The 24,245-nt window shown below is 42.5% G+C and overlaps 1 protein-coding gene across 2 annotated transcripts in view; it reads left to right on the forward strand.

Annotated features, from left to right (window-relative positions):
* Positions 1-24,245, forward strand: part of FSAF1 (40S small subunit processome assembly factor 1) — a 132,447-nt gene that overhangs the window by 94,449 nt on the left and 13,753 nt on the right. Inside the window, exons 5-6 of one of the 2 annotated variants that reach the window (XM_073671503.1) lie at positions 637-723; positions 17,067-17,744. In XM_073671503.1, coding sequence (XP_073527604.1) covers positions 637-723; positions 17,067-17,246 — 267 coding nt within the window. In that variant the 3' untranslated portion in view covers positions 17,247-17,744. Of the gene's footprint in view, positions 1-636; positions 724-17,066; positions 17,745-21,905; positions 21,959-24,245 lie in introns of those variants that run through there. The other variant, XM_073671502.1, reaches the window with a different exon arrangement.

A 24,245-nucleotide genomic window follows, 5' to 3' on the forward strand; every position in this document is an offset into this window, starting at 1 on the left:
TTTCTTTTAGTATCCCTTTTGAAAATTTTCCATTGACTCAGCCCAATGTTATACAATTATTTGAATTGCCTGAGGGTTAGAAATACTCTCTACTCCCCTAGATTAATTTATCGAGAGGTGTAGTTTCCAAAATGGGAAACGTGTGACTTGTGGGGGCGTCTGCTGTTTCGGCATTTCAGTTGCTCTTCAAATGTGTGGCGTACGGAATCTATTCCAGCCAAAATTGCGCTCCAGAATTCAGTTGACGATCCTTCCCTTCTGAGCCAAGCTGTGCACCCAAATTAAATTTTCGATATTTTGATTAAGAAACGCATATCATATTAACCTACATTTACCACTAACATGAAGTACAGTGTGTCACGGAAAAACAGTCTCAGAATCGCTGAGATATATTGAAGCATTCCAGAGTTGTTATCACATAAAGTGACACTGGTCAGAAATACAAAAATTTGGCCTGGTCAGGAAGGTCAAAACAGGCTTGTGGGTTAAGGGGTTAAAGGTGTATATCTGGTGATAGTAACATTCTTTTGATATATTTTTGCAGTATATAACAATGCTGTATAACACGATTGATTGATACTTGTATTTTTATCATGATTGAGTTGTAAGTAAGAATAACAATATTTTTTTTTCTAGCCTCCGAAAAGAGAATATGTGAATTATAAGCTGTATCAGGAAAAAATAAAGGAAAAGGAACTAGCACAAAAAGAAAAAAGCCTTATGGTATGACTTGTTCTTGTCTTTTTATATGCTAATTTTATGGTGTACAGCAAATTCAATGCTTCTCTTACTGATATAACATACTTCATAGTATGCAGGTCTTCAGGATCTGACTGTAAGAGCTGTATTGTAGAAGTTCTCATCACCACCAAGCTAAATTCCATATGGATATTTTTCTCAAATTATGTCTCGTGACAGTGAGATTTTAAATCGTGTGTACGAAGAGTCACTAGAGAATTTGAAATAGTTGCACATAGTTATGAATAATGTTGCTTTTGAAAAAGTTTGAATCTGATTTCTTTGTGTAACTTTTCTATTACCCAGTTAATATGGAATAGGTCACTACATAGAAAGTAAACCTTTGATTGTGTTCTTACCTATTTATTTGTGATAGTCACAAGTTAATTACTTCTAGATCACTCGTAGACTTAAAGAAGTATTCACATCAAAGTTTTCATCCTCTTAATATATTGCAGTCATCATATTATTTGGCACTGTGCACTTACAATTGCTCATTTTGCCTTTCTACCCAGTAAATTCTTCTTTTCTCTGCTTTTTTACATGACATCTTGGAATATTTATTTACTTTTGGGTTTTGTTTTTTTTTTCAAGTGCTCCTTTAGTGAATTAAAAATAATAAGTTTTGAATTTTTATCTTCATTAGTTAATTTTTTACAGATTTCTAAAGTTTTGAGAAAAACCTGGAATTTGGGCTTGTATGATGTTACATTTTTTATCATATCTCTTGTTATAATTAAGATAAAGAGATGGGAGAGGTCCCATTTTGTTCAGACTTGTACAGGCTTTAATTTGATCACAAGACTGATTGTTGGTATTTTGTTTTTGAGAAGTCAAATTCTGATTTGATGGGCGATTTTGGGAAAACTGTTTTTCGAAAAATGCATGTTACTTGTGTTCAGGGATTCAAGTTGGGATCTCCGTAGGATCATATTTCGTAGTGTGATTTTCTAATGCAGACTCATCGGTCTCATCCTAATCATATATGTTTAAATCCCTTTCTGACATAAGGCGTAATAATACGTCCCTGTGGCCTGGGCCTTAACCCCTTTACAGCCTGTGACTTATTAGTACGCACAGGCTGTAATCCCCCGGTTCAGTGAGGTCTCCGGCGCTGATCCCGCGCTGAACCGAGCACATGTCAGATGATTATTACAGCTGACATGTGCCCGCAACAGCCGCGGGTGGAATCGCGATCCACCCGCGGCTGTTAACATGTTAAATGCCGCTGTCAATCTCCGACAGCGACATTTAACGCGCGCTTCCGGGAAGCGCGTCCTAAGCCCCACCCATCTGCGACCCCCGTCACATGATCGCGGGTCACCGATGGGTGGGCATGACAACCCAGGGTCTGCAGCCGACGTCTGCGGTTGTCATGAGCGCTACCTAGCAGTCGGCGCTCATAGCACAGGACCATTTCTGCTGCATACAGGGGATCTGCTGATCCCCTGTATGCAGCCGAGGCGATCGCACAATTGCTGCTTCTAGTCTCCTATGGAGACTATAGAAGTATGCAAAAAGTGGGAAAAAAAAAAAAAGTTTTTAAAAAAAATCAAAAAAATATAAAAGTTTAGATCACCCCCCTTTCGCCCCATCCAAAATAAAATAATAAAAAAAACCTACATAGACATATTTGGAATTGCTGCGTTCAGAATCGCCCGATCTATCAATATAAAAAAAGAATCCTATCTGTAAACGGCGTAACGATAAAAAATTCTAAACGCCAAAACTACGTTTTTTGGTCGCCGCAAAATTGCAATAAAATGCAATAACGAGCGATCAAAACATCGGATCTACCCCAAAATGTTATCATTAAAAACGTCAGCTCGGTGCGCAAAAAATAATCCCTCACCCAGCCCCAGATCCCGAAAAATTGAGACGCTACAGGTCTTAGAAAATGGCACTATTTATTTATTTTTATTTTTATTTTTTTTTTTTTACTAAATTTTGGAATTTTGTTTCACCACTTAAATAAAAAAGATCCTATACATGTTTGGTGTCTACGAACTCGTAATGACCTGGAGAATAAGAATGGCAGGTCAGTTTTAGCATTCAGTGAACGTGGTAAAAAAAATAAATAAAAAACAACTGTGGTATTGCACTTTTTTTGCAATTTCACCGCACTTGGAATTTTTTTCCCATACACGATATTGTAAAACTAGTAATGGCGTTGAAAAGGCAACTCGTCCCGCAAAAAATAAGCCCTCACATGGCCATATTGACCAAAAAATAAAAACGCTATGGCTTTGGGAACAAGGGGAGCAAAAAACGAAAATGCAAAAACGACAAATCCCAAGGTTGCGAAAGCGTTAATGACCAGATACATATTATTACACCTCGGTGATCGCCACCGGGTGTCAGCTGATTCTGCGTACTCTGGCGCCATTTTGTTGAATACACTCTGCAAATGTGTCTTCACTAAAATAGCGAAGGATATCGCGCTATGCAGGCGCTGATTCCGGTGCCATTTTAGTAAAATAACGCGCGACACGCTGCTGGGGAGCAATGTAAATGTGAGTAGGAGTGTTTTTTTAATTTATTTGATGGGTGGCAGCACATGCCAGGATGGGGGCTCAGGATGGGAGCAGCACATGACAGGATGGGAGTAGCTTATACAAGGATGGGAGCTCCACATACCAGAATGAAGGCGCAGGATGGGGGCAGCACATTCCAGGATGGGGGCGCAGGATGTTGGGCAGCACATTCCAGGATGGGGGGCAGCACATACCAATATGGGGGCAGCACATGGCTTGATAGGGAGCACAGGATAGGGACAGCACATACCAGGATGGAGGCAGCACATGACAGGATGGGGGGGCCCAGGATGGGAGCAACTTATACAAGGATGGGGGCACCATATACCAGAATGAAGGCGCAGGATGGGGGCAGCACATTCCAGGATGGGGGCGCAGGATGGGGGTAGCACATGACAGGAATGGGGGGCGCAGAATGGGGGCAGCACATGACAGGATGGGAGCAGCACATACAAGGCTGGGGGCAGCACATTCCAGGATTGGAGCGCAGGATGGGGGGGGGGCAGCACATTCCAGGATTGGGGGGGGGGGCAGCACATTCCAGGATTGGGGGGGGGGGCAGCACATTCCAGGATTGGGGGGGGGCAGCACATTCCAGGATTGGGGGGGGGCAGCACATTCCAGGATTGGGGGGGGGCAGCACATTCCAGGATTGGGGGGGGGCAGCACATTCCAGGATTGGGGGGGGGGCAGCACATTCCAGGATTGGGGGGGGGGGGGCAGCACATTCCAGGATTGGGGGGGGGGGGGCAGCACATTCCAGGATTGGGGGGGGGGGCAGCACATTCCAGGATTGGGGTGGGGGCAGCACATTCCAGGATTGGGGTGGGGGCAGCACATTCCAGGATTGGGGGGGGGGCAGCACATTCCAGGATTGGGGGGGGGGGGCAGCACATTCCAGGATTGGGGGGGGGGGGGCAGCACATTCCAGGATTGGGGGAGGGGGGCAGCACATGCCAGGATGGGGGTGTAGGATGGGAGCAGCTTATACAAGGATGGGGGCACCACATACCAGAATGAAGGCGCTGGATGGGAGCAGCACATGACAGGATGGGAGCAGCATATACAAGGCTGGGGGCAGCACATTCCAGGATTGGAGCGCAGGATGGGGGGGGGGCAGCACATTCCAGGATTGGGGGGGGGCAGCACATTCCAGGATTGGGGGGGCAGCACATTCCAGGATTGGGGGGGGGGGCAGCACATTCCAGGATTGGGGGGGGGCAGCACATTCCAGGATTGGGGGGGGGGGGCAGCACATTCCAGGATTGGGGGGGGGGGGCAGCACATTCCAGGATTGGGGGGGGGGGGCAGCACATTCCAGGATTGGGGGGGGGGGGCAGCACATTCCAGGATTGGGGGGGGGTTCAGCACATTCCAGGATTGGGGGGGGGGCAGCACATTCCAGGATTGGGGTGGGGGCAGCACATTCCAGGATTGGGGTGGGGGCAGCACATTCCAGGATTGGGGGGGGGGCAGCACATTCCAGGATTGGGGTGGGGGCAGCACATTCCAGGATTGGGGGGGGGGCAGCACATTCCAGGATTGGGGGGGGGGCAGCACATTCCAGGATTGGGGGGGGGGGGGGCAGCACATTCCAGGATTGGGGGAGGGGGGCAGCACATGCCAGGATGGGGGTGTAGGATGGGAGCAGCTTATACAAGGATGGGGGCACCACATACCAGAATGAAGGCGCTGGATGGGAGCAGCACATGACAGGATGGGAGCAGCATATACAAGGCTGGGGGCAGCACATTCCAGGATTGGAGCGCAGGATGGGGGGGGGGCAGCACATTCCAGGATTGGGGGGGGGCAGCACATTCCAGGATTGGGGGGGCAGCACATTCCAGGATTGGGGGGGGGGGCAGCACATTCCAGGATTGGGGGGGGGGGGCAGCACATTCCAGGATTGGGGGGGGGGCAGCACATTCCAGGATTGGGGGGGGGGGCAGCACATTCCAGGATTGGGGGGGGGGGGGCAGCACATTCCAGGATTGGGGGGGGGTTCAGCACATTCCAGGATTGGGGGGGGGGCAGCACATTCCAGGATTGGGGTGGGGGCAGCACATTCCAGGATTGGGGTGGGGGCAGCACATTCCAGGATTGGGGGGGGGGCAGCACATTCCAGGATTGGGGGGGGGGCAGCACATTCCAGGATTGGGGGGGGGGGGCAGCACATTCCAGGATTGGGGGGGGGGGCAGCACATTCCAGGATTGGGGGAGGGGGGCAGCACATTCCAGGATTGGGGGAGGGGGGCAGCACATGCCAGGATGGGGGTGTAGGATGGGAGCAGCTTATACAAGGATGGGGGCACCACATACCAGAATGAAGGCGCTGGATGGGAGCAGCACATGACAGGATGGGAGCAGCATATACAAGGCTGGGGGCAGCACATTCCAGGATTGGAGCGCAGGATGGGGGGGGGGCAGCACATTCCAGGATTGGGGGGGGGCAGCACATTCCAGGATTGGGGGGGCAGCACATTCCAGGATTGGGGGGGGGGGCAGCACATTCCAGGATTGGGGGGGGGGCAGCACATTCCAGGATTGGGGGGGGGCAGCACATTCCAGGATTGGGGGGGGGCAGCACATTCCAGGATTGGGGGGGGGGGCAGCACATTCCAGGATGGGGGGGGGGGGGGCAGCACATTCCAGGATTGGGGGGGGGGGCAGCACATTCCAGGATTGGGGGGGGGGCAGCACATACCAGGATGGGGGTGTAGGATGGGAGCAGCTTATACAAGGATGGGGGCACCACATACCAGAATGAAGGCGCTGGATGGGAGCAGCACATGACAGGATGGGGGCTCAGGATAAGGGCAGAACATGACTGGATGGGGGCTCAGGATAAGGGCAGAACATGACTGGATGGGGGCTCAGGATGGGAGCAGCACATACCAATATGGGGGCAGCGCATGACAGGATGAGGGCGCTGGATGGGGGCAGAACACGGCTGGATGGAGGGATGCAGGATGGGTTCAGCACATGGCAGAATGGGGACAGAACATACCAACATGGGGGCAGCACATGACTGGATGAAGGCGCAGGATGAGGGCAGCACATACCAGGATGGGGGCAGAATTTAACTGGATGGGGGCGCAGGATGGGAGCAGCACATACCAGGATGGGGGCACCACATACCAGAATGAAGGCGCAGGATGGGAGCTGCTTTTACCAGAATGGGGACAGCACATGACTGGATGGGGGCAGTACATAACAGGATGGGGGCGTAGGATGTGAGCAGCACATAGCGGCATGGGGGTTACTTTGGAGAACCTAGAATATAAGACATATTTTCAGTTGTTTTCACACTTTTTTGTTAAGTATATAATTCCACATGTGTTAATTCATAGTTTTGATGCCTTCAGTGTGAATGTACAATTTTCATAGCCATGAAAATACAGAAAAATCTTTAAATGAGAAGGTGTGTCCAAACTTTTGGTCTGTACTGTGTGTGTGTGTATGTATATATCTATCTATCTATCTATATATATATATATATATATATATATATATATATATATATATATATATATATATATATATATATATATATATATATATATATATATATATATATATATATATATCTCTATCTATCTATCTGTGGTCAAAATTGTTGGTACCCCTCATTTAATGAAAGGAAAACCCACAATGGTCACAGAAATAACTTGAATCTGACAAAAGTAATAAAAAATTAAAAATCTATGAAAATGAACAATTGAAAGTCAGACATTGCTTTTCAACCCTGTTTCCACAGAATTTAAAAAAAAAACTTAAACACCTGAAATAGGCCTGGACAGAAATGATGGTAACCCTGAAAATAATGTGACAAAGGGGACTTGTTAAATCAAGATGTGTCCGCTAATTAGCATTACAGGTGTCTACAATCTTGTAATCAGTCAGTGGGCCTGTATATAGGGCTACAGATACTCACTGTGAGGTTTGGTCACATGGTGTGTACCACACTCAACATGGAACAGAGAAAACAAAGGAAAGAGTTGTCTCAGGAGATTAGTAAGAAAATTATAGACAAGCATATTAAAGGCAAAGGTTATAAGACCATCTCCAATAAGCTTGATGTTCCTGTGACTACAGTTGCACATATTATTCAGAAATTTAAGATCCATGGGACTGTAGCCAACCTCCCTGGACATGGCCGCAGGAGGAAAATTGATGACAAATCAAAGAGATGGATAATACGAAAGGTAGCAAAAGAGCCCATGATAACTTCTAAAGAGATTAAAGGTGAACTTCAAGCTCAAGGAACATCAGTGTCAGATCGCATCATTCGTCATTGTTTAATCCAAAGTGGACTTCATGGGAGACAACCAAGGAGAACACCATTGTTGATAAAAAATCATGAAAAAGCCAGACTGGAATTTGCCAAACTGCATGTTGACAAGCCACAAAGCTTCTGGGAGAATGTCCTATGGACAGATGAGACAAAAATGGAAGTTTTTGGCAAGGCACATCAGCTCTATGTTCACAGATGGAAAAATGAAGCATATCAAGAAGAGAACACTGTCCCTACTGTGAAACATGGAGGAGGTTCTGTTATGTTCTAGGGCTGCTTTGCTGCATCTGGCACAGGGTGTCTTGAATCTGTGCAGGGTACAATGAAATCTCAAGACTATCAAGGGATTCTAGAGAGAAATGTGCAGCCCAGTGTTAGAAAGCTTGGCCTCAGTCGCAGGTCATGGGTCTTGCAACACGATAATGACCCAAAACACACAGCTAAAAACACCCAAGAATGGCTAAGAGGAAAACATTGGACTATTCTGAAGTGGCCTTCTATGAGCCCTGACCTAAATCCTATTGAGCATCTTTGGAAAGAGCTGAAACATGCCGTCTGGAAAAGGCAACCTTCAAACACGAGACAACTGGAGCAGTTTGCTCATGAGGAGTGGGTCAAAATACCTGTCGAGAGGTGCAGAAGTCTCATTGACAATTACAGGAATCGTTTGAATGCAGTGATTGCCTCAAAAGGTTGTTCAACAAAATATTAAAGAAGTTGTGCACTACTTTAGATTAATCCCCCAATATATCCCCCCGGCGCCCCTAAGCCTGTTTGTAAATACCTTCCGTTGCAGATAATGCCTGTGAGCGGCGCTATCGGTGGCTGCTCACAGGCATCATGTGACTCTGCGCTGACGTCACGACAAGTGAGGCGTGACTCAGCGCTGGGGTCCCCGCGGTGGCTGCGGGGTTACCCCCCACGTCACACCCAGCATCCACTGTGCGCTTTCCCAATGATTAAGGAGAGGCAGAGCGCGTGGTGGATGCGGGTGTGACGTGGGGGGGTAACCCCGCCCACAGCCTGGCTTCCACATGGAACCAGGAAGAAAAAGACCCCCAACTGCTGCCAGCACTTGTCGTGACATTAGCGAATGTCAGAGCCGACTGCAGCTGGGGGTCACATGATGCCTGTGAGCGGCCAGTGATAGAGCCGCTCACAGGCATTATCTGCAATGGAAGGTATTTACCACCCTCCAAATGTATCCCCCCGGGGCCCCTAAGCCTTTTAGTAATCTAAAGTAGTGGTAACCCCTTAGAGTACCATCACTTCTGTCCAGGCCTATTTCACGAGTTTAATTTTTTTTTTAATTCTGTGGAAGCAGGGTTGAAAAGCAATGTCTGACTTTCTTTTGTTCATTTTCATAGATTTTTAATTTATTACTTTTGTCAGATTCAAGTTATTTTTGTAACCATTGTGGGTTTTTCTTTCATTAAATGAGGGGTACCAACAATTTTGACCATGTGTGTGTATAAATGTATTGTGAGACAGTGAGGGGATTTATAGTTAGTTAGTTAGTAAGTAAAGCCGAATAAAGACTTGCGTCCATCAAGTTCGACCTGTTAGTTCTGTAATTGCTAAAGTTGATCCAGAGGAGGGCAAAAACCCCAAATGATTTGGCCAATCTTCACCTGAGGAAAAATTCCCTCCCGACTCTGAAACCAGCAGTCAGAATAAATCCCTGTATCAACCTTATATGCGAGGGATGGTATGTATTCCCTAGGATGTGTATAGAGGCATATTGAACACGCTGGAGTGTACTGCAGTCACAGAAACACCTATGGTTGCAGTGCAAATTAAAAGTAAAGTTTGGACTTGGTCAAACTACTTGACCAGGTCGGATTTAAGAAAACCCGGCATGGGATTTTATTTTGGGAGTGATCTACAGGTGACAGTGGGGCGGGTCACTCCTTCTAGTCGGGTCTTACAAGTGGCTCATGGCCACAGATTCCATTTAAAAACCTTCAGCAAAGGTTTGGGTGTGTCAGTCTTTGGTTAGCAAGCTGCAGAGCAGGAGGCTCTGTGCTATACAGGCCTGTGTGAAGTGAACACACAGCCCCAGGAAGGCAAAGCTTCTGACACCCCTCGGAGTGATACAGTGGTGTAATCGTCCACGGCAACGGTGTTTTGTTTGTACCGACTATTGTGGATAACCTGGCTGCGATTCGGAGGATAAAACTGCCTTGACTGTGTAAGTTTTGGACAATAAAAACTTTAAGTTGGACATTCTTGGATCAATGCCTGTTATATCGCACTGTGTAAACACCGCCGCAGTACAGTATATATTGTGTATATAATATATTATATTGTACTCATAAATATTATGAAAGAAATAAATATAAGTGCACATACAGTACAGACCAAAAGTTTGGACACACCTTCTCATTTAAAGATTTTTCTGTATTTTCATGACTATGAAAATTGTACATTCACACTGAAGGCATCAAAACTATGAATTAACACATGTGGAATTATATACTTAACAAAAAAGTGTGAAACAACTGAAAATAGGTCTTATATTCTAGGTTCTTCAAAGTAGCCACCTTTTGCTTTGATGACTGCTTTGCACACTCTTGGCATTCTCTTGATGAGCTTCAAGAGGTAGTCACCGGAAATGGTCTTCCAACAATCTTGAAGGAGTTCCCAGAGATGCTTAGCACTTGTTGGCCCTTTTCCCCTCACTCTGGGTTCATGTCTGGTGACTGTGGAGGCCAGGTCATCTGGCGTACCACCCCATCACTCTCCCTCTTGGTCAAATAGCCCTTACACAGCCTGGAGGTGTGTTTGGGGTCATTGTCCTGTTGAAAAATAAATGATGGTCCAACTAAACGCAAACCGGATGGAATAGCATGCCGCTGCAAGATGCTGTGGTAGCCATGCTGGTTCAGTATGCCTTCTATTTTGAATAAATCCCCAACAGTGTCACCAGGAAAGCACCCCCCACACCATCACACCTCCTCCTCCATGCTTCACGGTGGGAACCAGGCATGTAGAGTCTATCTGTTCACCTTTTCTGACACGGTGGTTGGAACCAAAGATCTCAAATTTGGACTCATCAGAGCAAAGCACAGATTTCCACTGGTCTAATGTCCATTCCTTGTGTTCTTTAGCCCAAACAAGTCTCTTCTGCTTGTTGCCTGTCCTTAGCAGTGGTTTCCTAGCAGCTATTAAACCATGAAGGCCTGCTGCACAAAGTCTCCTCTTAGCAGTTGTTGAAGAGATGTGTCTGCTGCTAGAACTCTGTGTGGCATTGACCTGGTCTCTAATCTGAGCTGCTGTTAACCTGCGATTTCTGAGGCTGGTGACTCGGATAAACTTATCCTCAGAAGCAGAGGTGACTCTTGGTCTTCCTTTCCTGGGGCGGTCCTCATGTGAGCCAGTTTCTTTGTAGCGCTTGATGGTTTTTGCAACTGCACTTGGGGACACTTTCCAAGTTTGCCCAATTTTTCGGACTGACTGACCTTCATTTCTTAAAGTAATGATGGCCACTCATTTTTCTTTACTTAGCTGCTTTTTTCTTGCCATAATACAAATTCTAACAGTCTATTCAGTAGGACTATCAGCTGTGTTTCCACCAGACTTCTGCACAACACAACTGATGGTCCCAACCCCATTTATAAAGCAAGAAATCCCACTTATTAAACCTGACAGGGCACACCTGTGAAGTGAAAACCATTTCCGGTGACTACCTCTTGAAGCTCATCAAGAGAATGCCAAGAGTGTGCAAAGCAGTCATCAAAGCAAAAGGTGGCTACTTTGAAGAACCTAGAATATAAGACCTATTTTCAGTTGTTTCACACTTTTTTGTTAAGTATATAATTCCACATGTGTTAATTCATAGCTTTGATGCCTTCAGTGTGAATGTACAATTTTCATAGTCCTGAAAATACAGAAAAATCTTTAAATGAGAAGGTGTGTCCAAACTTTTGGTCTGTACTGTATTTGGTATCACCGCGTCCGGAATGACCTGACCTATAAAACTGTCACACTAGTTAACCCCTTTAGTGAACACAGTAAAAAAAGAAAAAAAGGAAGCCAAAAATGGTGCTTTATCATCATACAGCCAAACAAAAAGTGCAATAAACGCGATCAAAAACTTAAATGTAAATAGAAATAACACCGCTGAAAACGTCATCTTTGCCCTCAAAAAACAAGCCGCCATACAACTCCATCACCCGAAAAATAAAAAAGTTATAGCCCTCAGAATAAAGCAATGCAAAAAAATCTTTTTTCTATAAAATAGTTTTTATTGTGCAAAAGCGCCAAAACATAAAATTATATAAATGTAGTATCGCTGTACAGACCCGAAGAATAAAGCTGCCTTATTAATTTTACCACACGTGGAACGGAATTTTAAAAAAAAATCCTGAATTGTTGTTTTTTTTGTTCTGCCTCCCAAAAATCAGAATAGAAAGCGATTAAAAAATACCGATTAAAAAAAAGTCAACTTGTCCCGCAAAAAAACAATCCCTTACATGACTGTCGATCGAAATATGGAAAAAATATAGCTCTCAAAATATGGCGATGCAAAAACTAGCCTTTTCTAAAAAAAAAAAGGTTTTTTTTTTAGTGTATCGCTGTAATTGCACCGACCCGAAGACTAAAGTCGTCTAATCACTTATACCGCCTGAGGATCGGCGTTTAAAAAAAAATAAAAAATTTTTCTCCTGCTGCTGATTTATTCATTCTGTCTCCCAAAGATCGCTGTATTTCTCGGCTCACAATTATCCTGCGCTCTGCTCTGAGCACTTACATAGGGGACTCTGTGTAAATCTCTGAAACATGTGATTCGTAATTCAGATGGAACCCCCGGCAGAAGATACCTTGTAATGAGGCAGATGGAGGCACCGTGGACACCGTCTGGCCTGTGTTCCCAAGGTGTACACCTTTTTATTAGGCATGCATAAAAGTGCCGTCGGCCACAGTTTTATGAACCTCTGGAAAAAAAAAAAGGACACCGCTGAACAGGGGCCAGTCGGAGTCCAGAGTAACTCTTCTGCCTCATTATAGTGAATGGATCCCTCAGGGGGTTTCATCTAAATCATATTACTCAGAGATTTAAATGGAAACCCCGATATCAGTGCTCAGCGTAGAGCACAGGATAAATAAGAACATTTTACATAACATTTTGTATCACAATAAAAGCTTTGACTCAATCCACAAAAAAAGCAAGTCCCCACTCAGGTCCATCATCTGTTAACGGAAATATAGGGGGCTTCCACGTTGCTAGTAGCACAAAGGCTCTGGAAAATCGAAATGACCCTTGTCCCTAAAAGAAATTCAGCAAATTCTGTGCTTCCAAATACAAATGCCCACCTTCCTTTTGAGCCCTTAAGTGTACCTAAACCGCAGTTAGCATCCACATGTTTGGTATTTCTGCAGCGATGAGAGACCGCCTAATTTACCGGTGCATGTCTCCAGAAGCACGAGCTGGGCATAACGTACTGGTCACTACAATGGCAACGGCAGTTTGCAATTTTCACTCAGCGGCATCCCTTCTGCTTGTTTCCGGAAAAAAACCATGTACTTAAAATCCTCACCACACCTGTAGATAAATTTCCAAAGGGGTATAATTTCCACAATGGGGTCACTTGAGGTGGGATTCTGCTCTTCTAGCACTTAAGAGCTGTGTATATGGAGTCTGCATACTATTCTAGGAAAATCTGCGCTCCGTTTTTCCCCGAGTCTCGCAGTGTGGCTAAGCCGTACTGTATAGCCACATATGGGTTATTTCTACATTCAGCAAAAATTGTGTGACCATTTTTGTTGTTACCCATTTGCCTGTGTGAAAATGTAATACTTTGATGGTAAAAATGTAATTATATTTTCCTATTCTTTCTTCACCGCCAAATGGTGTAAAATTCTGTGAGGCACATGTGGTGTCAACATGCTCACTGCACCCCTAGATGAATTCATTAAGAGGTGTAGTTTGTAAAATGAGGTCTCTTATTGGAGGTTCTGCTGTTCTGGCCCCTTAGGGGCTCTGCCAATGTGACATGGCACCCTCAAACCAGCCCAGCAAAATATGAACTCCAATATGGCGCTTCTTTCCTTCTGAGCTTTGCGCTGTGCCTCAAAAGTAGTTTTCAACCACATATGGGGTATCTGCTGCATACTCAGGAGAAATTGCACAACATATTTTGGAGTCCATTTTCTCCTGCTATCCTTGTGAAAATGAAAATATTGAGTGCTAAAACAACATTTTTGTCACCACGCTACGGAAATCATCTTAAACCAAGCTCAGGGCATGGTCTAAGAAGCTTCTGTATAGGTAAAATGCATTGCAATATACATGCGAACAAAGTGAAAAAGTCCCATAGAGGGACTAAGTAAAAAAGTGAAAAAAAAAGTAAAAAATGTACAAAATACTAGAAAAAAAATATACCAATAAATACACATTTTTATGTAAAAGAAAAATAAACCAAAAAAGTGCACATATTTGGCATCCGGAACGACCCAGTCTATAAAACGCTCACACCAGGTAGCCCCTACCGTGAACGCCGTAAAAAAAAAAACGTAGCAAACTATGGTTTTTCATCATACCGCTGGGAAAAGTGGAGTAAAACAGTGAAAAAGACGGATGTAAATAAAAATGGTATCTCTGAAAACGTCATCTTGTCCTACGAAAAACCAGCTTCAATACAGCTCCATCAGTGGAAAAATTTAAAAATTATAGCTCTCAGAATACAGCGATGCAAAAATAATTTTTTTATAGAAAAGTTTTTATTGTGTAAAAGCGCCAAAACATAAAAAATATATAAATGTGGTGTCGTAATCTTACTGTCCCGAAGAATAAAGCAGCGAAACCACATTAAAAAATTCCTGAATTGCTGTTTTCTGTTCATTCTGCCTCCCAAAAATCTGAATTGAAAGTGATCAAAAAATGTAATGTGCCTGAAAATGGTACCAATAAAAACGTCAACTCATCCAGCAAAAAGCAAGCCCTTAAATGACTGTAGACAGAAATATAGGGAAATTATAGCTCTCAAATGATGGCGATGCAAAATCTAGCTTTTGCACAAAAAAAAAAAAAAAAAAAAAGCGTCTTTTAGAGTGTGACCGCAGCCAAATATAAAAAAAAAAATGTATATAAATCTGGTATCGCTGTAATCTCACCAACCCGAATAAAGTCGTCTATATACACTTATACCTCACGAGAAACTGCATAAAAAATAAATAAAACCAATTCTTCACCTCCTGTTGATGTGATCATTCTGTTTCCCAAAGATCACAGTAAGGCTCGGCTCACATTTATCCTGCGCTCTACGCTGAGCGCCTACGCCAGTGTTTCCATGTAAACCTCTGAAATACGTTATTCAGACAGAAAGATTCCCTATAATGAGGCAGATGGGGGGGACACTATGGACACCGTCGGACCTGTGATCCGGCTGTGTTTGTCTTTTTAGGCGTTCATAAATGTGTGGTCGGCCACAGTTTTGTGCACTTCTGAAAAGGACATCGCTGAACAGAGGCCAGAAGGATTCCAGGGTAACTCTGCTGCCTCATTAAAGTGAATAGATCTCTTGAAGGTTTCATCTGAATCACGTCACTCGGAGACTTAAATGGAAAGCCCGATGTAAGTGCTCAGTGTAGAGTGCAGGATAAATGTGATCCCAAGTGATATATAAAATGTTCCCAACAAAAGCTTTAACTCAAATCGACAAACTCCCCACTCAGCTCCGTCATCTGTCAATGGAAATATAAGGGCTTCCTCGTTACTGATAGTACAAAGGCTCTGGAAAATCTCTATGGCTTCTCACCCCTCAAAAGAAATCCTGCAAATTCTGTGCTTCCAAATCCAAATGCCCCTTTCCCTTCAGAGCCCCACAGTGTGCTTAAACCACATTTAGCGTCCACATGTTTGGCATGGGTATGATTTCCAAAATGGGGTCGCTTGTGGGAAATATTTTGCTCTTCTAGCACTTGGGGGCTCTGTATATGGACTGCGCAATCTATTTTAGGAAAATCTGTACTTCAGTCTCACCTCCCAAGTCTCACTGTGTGGTTAAGCAGTACTATACAGCCATATATGGCTGGTTTCCACATTCAGCAGAAATTGTGTGACAAATTTTTTGTGCCATTTTTACCAATTTCCCTATGTGAAAATGGGGCTAAAAAAATTTTTCGTGATAAGTGTATTCATTTTTTCTTCACTGCTCAATGGTATAGAGGCACATGTGGTGTCAACATGCTCATTGCACCCCGAGATGAATTCATTAAGAGGTATAGTTTGTAAAATGATGTCACTTTTGGGGGGTTTCTGCTGTTCTGGCACATCAGAGACTCTGCCAATGTGACATGGCACCCTCAAACCACTCCAGCACAATCTGAACTTCAATTTGGCACTAATTCCCTTCTGAGTTTTGCACTGTGCCTCAAAAGTAGTTTTCGACCACATATGGGGTATTGGAACACTCAGGAGAATTTTCATAAGAAATTGCACAGTGCATTTTCTCCTGTTACGCTTGTGAAAATAATAAATTTGGGCTAAAAGACCATTTTTGTGGGAAAAATTGTATTTTATTTATTTATCTCTTACATTTTCATAGCTCTACGTTATAAACTGTGAAGCACCTGTTGGCTCAAGGTGCTCACCACACACGTAGACACATTCTTTGAGGGGTCTATTTTCCAAAATGGGATCACTTGTTGGGGGATTCCACTGTTTAGGCAAATCAGGTGCTCTCCAATCATGACATGGCTTCTGCACTAGATTCAAGCAATTTTTGCGTTCAAAAAAGTCAAACAGTGCTCCTTCCTTTCCGAGTCCTGCCGTGCGACCAAACAGTAGTTTTTCCCACATATGTGGTATCTGCGTACCAAAAGTGCTAAAGTAAACTTTTTATGAAATAAAAGTAAAATTTATTTTTTTTTCCTTCCACATTGCATTAATTCCTGTGAAGCACCTAAAGGGTTAATAAAATTCTTGAATGTGGCTTTGAGGGATGCAGTTTTTAGAATGGTGTCACTTTTGGGTATTTTCTGTCATATAGTCCTTCAGTCACTTCAAATATGATGTCCCTAAAAACATAGTTTTGTAACTTTTGTTGGAAAAATTAGAAATTGCTTATCAACTTTTAACCCTTCTAACTTCCTAACAAAAAAAAATGTTTCAAAAATTGTGCTGATGTAAAGTAGACATGTGGGAAATGTTATTTATTAACTATTTTGTGTGACATAACTCTCAGGTTTAAGGGCATGAAAATTAAAAGTTTGAAAATTATGAGATTTTCCCTAAATATCAGATATTTTCACAAATAAACGCAGGTCATATCGAACAAATTTTACCACTATCCTGAAGTACAATATATCACGAGAAAAGTCTCAGAATAAGTGGGATCCGTTAAAGCATTTCAGACTTATTACCTCATAAAGGAACACTGGTCAGATTTAAAAAATGAAAATTTGTCATTAAAGCACAAAGAAAGTTGGTCCTTAATGGGTTAATATCTGATTTTTGTTGTACTTTTAATATGTCTGTTTTTCTTTGATACATAAAGGACGGTGATGGACCTGAAATTTCAGAAAAGTCACTTCTACTTCTACATCATCACAATCTACATTATCATCAACCAGCAGTGCCGATCATACTCACAGGTCACATAACCAGTTATGTCATCCATTGCCAATCTTGTGCCACCTTCAATCATTTCATGGACTTCACTACTGTTGTCGAATGAAAAAATCCTTGTTTTTATTTCTGATTCACTACATGGCATTTATGTGTGGTATTGCGGAGTCTCTTTGGTGGGTTCTGTTCCGGTAACCAATGTTTTAACAAACTTTCCTCTTCCTTCTAGTCCTGGTTTGTACAGTACATGAACTGGATGTTAGGAATATTTTTTCACTGCAGTTCAAAAGTTGCATGTGTGTTAAGATTTGGTCTGAATATGTCCTCTGGAGGCTAGCTCGAGCTGCAAGGTGTTTCACGGTGCCTCCTAAACCTATAGTGCTATTCAGCTTCCATTCCAAAACTTTTCTTGTGATGGCAAGCCTTTATAAAGTTTCTCCTGTTTTTATACTGTGCCGAAGAGCCACCCGAGTAGTAGACCTTGCTGGAACTTGATAGGATTCAGTGTTTATCACTGAAATCAATTTTTATTTTTTTTTTTGAACAAATGAACAGCTGTTGAATTATGAAGTAAGCTCTCAGAAATAAAATAAAATTCAAAAGTGTAGTTATGATATCTAACAGTGCTTCAATAGTTCTCTGAAAAGTCTAAGCTTGTTACTATGCAAAAAGTAGAAAAATGAATAGCAGCACTCACCAAATCCTTTGGCCAAAAAGTCCAAAGGACTCTCGTCTCCCCGCATGTCTCCCCTGCACCTCAGATAGATACATCGGATTGTCCAGAATACTATGAAATATAGGACTTTTTACCCAAAGAACTTGGTGAGTGCTGCTCTTCATTTTTCTACTTGTTGCATAGATGCCATACTTTAGCCTTTGCACCACCATTCTTGTCCGTTACCACTGCTGGTGTTCAACAATATCAATCTCACACAGTGGTTGGTGCCTGAAGATATTATTCATTCTCCTGTAAGCTTGTTACTGCCGCACTCCAATGTTTTCTTTGAGGGGATTGTAGTAATCGTCCAACTGTTGGCGAGTTATAAATGAATGTTTGTTTTTTAAAGGGTTAGTCTGAAACCCAAAACTAAATTAATAAATCTTTAAAAACTAATAACTTTTGTAATTTAAGTCATAGGAATATTCACTACCATTCAGTTTGTACTGCAGCTTGGGATTCTGTTTATATTACCCACTTCCTATGATAAGTCGTTTGAGAATCCCCAGTGCATGATGGGATACTCAAACGAATCGTCATTTACTGGCTGTAACTGCTGTCGCTCCCATTTCCGCCTTGAAACGAAGCATCATCGGGGGGCTGGGACATCCTGACACTCCCCTTGATTTGTTTGCACACCAGGTATAGAGACACCGCTCTGCTACTTGCTTATTACTATTCAGCTAAGCAGACAACAGAACGGACGCTGCAATCATCACACAGTGCGCTGGGGGAGACCTTACAAAAAAATTGCAAAAGTTATTAGTTTTTAAAGATTTATTAATTGAAATTAACTTTTGGGTTTCGGACTAACCCTTAGAGGACTATCAGCTAGTCACAAAAACGTTCTACAAAGTCTTCTGCGCTTTTAGAAACCGTGTCAAAAGTCCATCTGTCAACAGATATTCACTGTTAACAAATTATACTATCTACCATAGCTTCTTAGAAATGATTTAATTTTTCTTGGAGAGCCATTACAGGAGAACATTTTTTGCAGATAGTTAGGTAACAGTTTGAAGTCTTTTCTGGACACATTACTTGAGACACATAATCACTAAGGTTAGACTCTCCAATCTGAACATCTTTCAGCTGACCTTCTTCAATCATAAGCTTAGTTTTCTGACGCAACATATGCAGGGATTGCCTAACAAACGAGCAATCCCTGCATGCGTTGCTTCTGTCTACTGCGGAAAAACATGCAGCCCCAGGGATGCAAACATATTAGCCAAGCATGCCGAAAATACTTGGATAAGACCGAGCATGCTCTGATAACACATTATCCGAGCACGTTTGCTCAACGCTAATCCCAACTTGAATTTTGGTACAGATATGGCTAGGAGCATAGGAGCCACATGTGAATTTTTTCAAAATGTTATGTATAGTTTTTTTTGGAAATTATTTTCAAAATTTTGCATTTGAGTAGGCATAGGTAAAATATTAACAAAGATATTCTTGTGACATATCGGGTGAAAGCCTGTACAGTTCTAAGTATTATGGTGGTTTTTCTGTTTCTCTATCTTGGTTCTGGCCTGAGTTATGAGTAGAAACAAAGGCATGCAACACAGAAATTTGCATATTTTCAAAATTTTGAAAATTAATAAAAAAAAAAAAAAAAAACTAAAGTATATAGAACTTTTTTTCTTCACATTTTGCATTCTCTTAACACACTATTACCAAAGAACAAAATCTCAAAATAATTAAAAATGTAGAGTAAAATTGCAATGGTTCACTTGAAATTGAATGACCCAAGTTTAAAAAGGAAGTATCTTGTCCCTGAAAAAAGTCATTCCCCTCTTATTAACATTAGGTTACATTACACAAAATAACAAGCATCCAGCGCCCTTTTGGATGAAAGATCCCAGGAAATCCAAGGTTTCTTAAAATATCAGTTTATTTCTTCATATTAAAAACAGGTAACAAGGAGGTCAGGCATCATGTTCACATTTGCCATGCCGAGTTCAAAAAAAAAAAAATCAAATATGTGGGGTGTTCTATGTGAATTGTATGTGCCTGAAAGTGATAGGTGGATAAATAATACATAGAAATTCTAGGACCATCCTGAGTTAAATGAAGCTCCGTTTTTCTGTGTGAAATTGCATGTCTAACAGTGATAGACAGGTGGATAAATGATGAATATGACATTGTATATAATGAACACAGCAGCAAACAGCATTAAAACACTGCACATAGCTGCAGAGTGTCAGTAATATTACATTCTAAAGGAAGCAGATATAAAAGCTTCAATATGTGATCTTTGTTTCTTAGGCTGCGTGCACACGATGCGTTTTTCATGCGTTTATGCTGTGGAATTTCTGCATCAGAAACGCATCAAAAACGCTTGGTAATCCGCTCCCCATGGTCCCCAATGGCATTCCGCAATGTCAATGCACATGCTGCGGATTTTTCTGCAGCGCTCATAAATCCGCAGCATGTTCATTAATTTTGCGGAAGCGCAGCGGAAGCGCCGCCATTGACTTGCATTGAGACGCATAGAATCAGTGTCTGTACATTTTTACAAGCGGATTATATGCGTCTCTATGTGCAGATGGTACCCAGTTCTGGAGGAGAGGAGACTCTCATCCAGACCTGGGTACCATTGTACCTGTAAAAAAAAGAATAAAATAATAAATAAAGTTTATATTCACCTGTGCGGCGGCCCGCGCAGCGCTTCTCCTTCCAGGAGCTGAGATGACGTCGCGGTCATGTGACCGCAGGCTGTCTCGCGAGATGCCGGCAACCCGGAAGAAGCCAGGACGAGCGCTGCAGCACACGCGGCGGGGGATCGGGGGTGAGTATAGCTTTATTCTTTTATTTTTACGGTCACACTGTATAAATGCATGCTGTTTGTATGGATTTATATGGTGTGACCTAGTTGTCAAGCACTTTCCAAGTGATGCTATCGCCTGGAAAGTGCTCGTCAGTCCACATGCGGAAACACATGCGTTAACGCATGTGGAAACGCATGTGAATCCACATGTATTCTGCAGGAAAAACGCATGCACAATCTGCATGTACAATCTGCATGCGTTTTTTCTGCCAGGGAGATGCAGAAACGCTGCAGAAATTTTCTGCTTCATTTCTGCATCGTGGGCACATAGCCTTATGGGTTAAAAAATAGAAAAAAGCATCTGAAATAGAGGGCATGCACACATATAGTTTCCATTAATTTATTGTGTATGTTAATGATTCTCCTATATGTTATACAGAGGTGATCTACAGTACAGACCAAAAGTTTGGACACAATCTCATCTTATATATTAGGTTTCATTAGGTGTAAAACTACAACATTTAATCTATTACATTGGTTTACCTCTATTTTTCCCCACCTAGAAATTCCTGATTTATAGTATCCAAATATAATCCATACTGTGGATTATAATAGAACCTGGTTGCTACAGAAAGATAGAAACATACTCACTGTAATTTTTCTTGCTTTTAATGTAAATGTTATATGTAGCAATATAAGATGGTCTGCTAATTATGCCGTTTTGTCACCTCTAATATTTGCTCGACTGTTGATTTAGTGACCGGTCATGTATTTGTCCATTTACAATGAATACACCATTGTATGTTCTTATCCACTGTGCACACCTCATTGCCTTGTTTATTATGTTTTAGAATTATCCTCCTTTTCATTAATTATGTTACAGTGCACCTGAATCGCACGTTGTGCACACCAAAATTACTTGCTAGTTAAACCTACCATAGCTGTAATGATGTCATCATGTTTAACAGTGGAAACACCAGAAACGTGTCGACAGCCAAGTCGGTCTCAGACCACCCAATCATGGACTATGCATATGTTTTATAACTTGGTTATGTCATGTTTTTAATCTCACTATTTTACTAAAATTCATTCACCAATAAAGGATTTTTTATTCCATGCCGCTGGATTCTTCCTCATGCTGTTTAATCCGCAGTGCTATATTTTTTGTAGTTCCCCATACATCTTACAAGTAGAGGAATGGTATACGCTCCATAACAAAGTTAAAGTTAAATGGTAGCCAAATAAAACTTTACTTTGTTTATCTCTTATTTTACTCCTTATAGGAAAATGGCTTTGAACCAGCAAGGAAAAGGCAAAAACATGGAAAGAATGATAGGTGAGTGTTTTGGCCTATTATTTTATTTATATAGCGACAACAAATTCCGCAACATTTTACAATTACCATATTTTTCAGATTATAAAACGCACTTTTTTCCTCCAAATTTGGGGGTGCTTTTTATAAGCCAAAGTTAGCTTACCGGGGTGCGGTGGCAGAGTGGGGTCACAGTAGGCAGTGTCGCTGCTTCAGGAGGCCAGTGGCATCCAGACCAGGGTGATGCTGCAGTTGGCTGGGCTCCCAGAAGATATTGGCACCGGTGAGGTCTGTGTGGCATACAGTGGCTTGCGAAAGTATTCACCCTCTTTGGCATTTTTCGAGTTTTGCTACCTCACAACCTGGAACATACCTACAACTGTGAACATTTGGTTTTCTTTTTATTATAAAGCAAACAAAAATAACTGAACACAATATACAGGACAAAATAACTGAAAACATCATTGTGCATAACTATTCTCCCCCCTAAAGTCAGTACCTTGTAGAGCTTCCTTTTGCGGCAATTTCAGCTGCAAATTGATTTGTAGAAGTCTCTATGAGCTTTCCACATCTTGCCACTGGGATTTTTGCCCATTCCTCAAGGCAAAACTGATCCAGCTCCTTGACGTTAGATGTTTTTCCCTGGTGAACAGCAATCTTCAAGTCTATCAACAGATTCTCAATTGGATTAAGGTCTGGGCTTTGACATGCCACTCCAAAACATTTACACGTATCCCCTTAAACCACTCGAGTGTTGCTTTAACAGTATGCTTTGGGTCATTGTCTTGTTTGAAGGTGAACCTCTGTTCCAGTCTCAAATCACTGACAGATTGAAACAGGTCTTGCTCAAGAATATCCCTGTATTTTGCACCATCCATCTTTCCCTCGACATGGACCATGTACCCTGTCTCTGCTACTGAAAACATCCCCACAGCATGATGCTGCCACCACCATCTTTCACTGTGAGGATGGTGTTCTTGGGGTGATGAGCTGTGTTGGTTTGGCACCAGACACATTGTTTACCTTGTGTGGTCAAAAAGTTCAATTTTGGTCTCATCTGACCAGAGCTCCTTCCTCCATACATTTGGGAAGTCTACAACATGTATTCTAGTAAATTCAAAACGAGCCTTATAATTTCTGTGTGTAAGTAAATACTTTTTTCCTCCCACTCTTCCATAAAAGCCACCTCTATGGAGTTTACGCCTTGTGGTCGTACGGACATATAGTCCAGTCTCTGCTTGGGAACTCTGCAACTGCTTTAGGTTCACCTTTGGTCTCTGTGCTGCCTCTCTGTTTAGTGCCCTCCTTGCCTGGGCTGAGAGTTTTGGTGGGTGGCTTTCTCTTGGCAGGTTTCTTGTGGTATGAATAAAGAGAAAATTTCAGCTCACCCCTGAGATCCCAGTCTGGCATGGAGCACGGAGTCCTCGCTGCTGCACAGCGCCTGGGTCAATGAGGAAGTGAAGATGGATCCAGCTCAACACGCCGGGCAATTAATTAAAGTTCAACAATCTTTATTGGCAAATCCTTTTTAAAAATTTGTAGAAAAGACAAAAAATGGACCTCTCAGACGACAAAGCATATATTATGGGGTAGTGTGTATAAAAAATGACATACGCGTTTCGAGTGAAAAACTCTTGAACACTGGCTATGAAAAAGAATATTCTGAACTGGATTTAAGTATATTAACAAATAATCATGGATACAAAAACACCACAAGGTTTCTTGTGGTACCTTGTTCTTTCTATTTGATAATAATGGACTTGATGGTACTCCGGGGGATCATCAGAGATTGTGATATTTTTTTTTATAACCCAACCCTGACTTTTTACTTCTCAGTAACTTTGTACCTGACTTGTTTGGAGATCTTTGGTCTTCATGGTGTAGAGGTGCTTTTTGCTTAATGGTGTTGCAGCCTCTGTGGCCTTTCAGAAAAGGTGAGTATATAATGACAGTCCATGTGACACTTAAATTGCACACAGCTGGACTTCCTTTCACTAAGTATGTGACTTATGAAGGTAATTGCTTAAACCAGAAATTGATGGGGTCGTTTTAGTAAATGGGGTGAATACATATGCACATGGCAATTTTTAGTTGTTTGATCCCACAAATGTAATTTATGCCTATATTTTTCTCACTTCACCAACTTAGATTATTTAGTGTTGATGCATCACACACAAATAAGATTACATAAATATTTAAACACCGGTTGTAATATAACAAAATAGCTAAAAAGCCAAGGGGGGGGGGGGGGTGAATACTTTTGCAAGCCATGTATGTGTGTGTGTCCGTGTATACCATCAGTGTGACAAGT

This window comes from Phyllobates terribilis, unplaced genomic scaffold (assembly GCF_046119375.1).
Source record: "Phyllobates terribilis strain yellow unplaced genomic scaffold, ASM4611937v1 Scaffold_3__8_contigs__length_932513732, whole genome shotgun sequence".
Taxonomy (NCBI): domain Eukaryota; kingdom Metazoa; phylum Chordata; class Amphibia; order Anura; family Dendrobatidae; genus Phyllobates; species Phyllobates terribilis.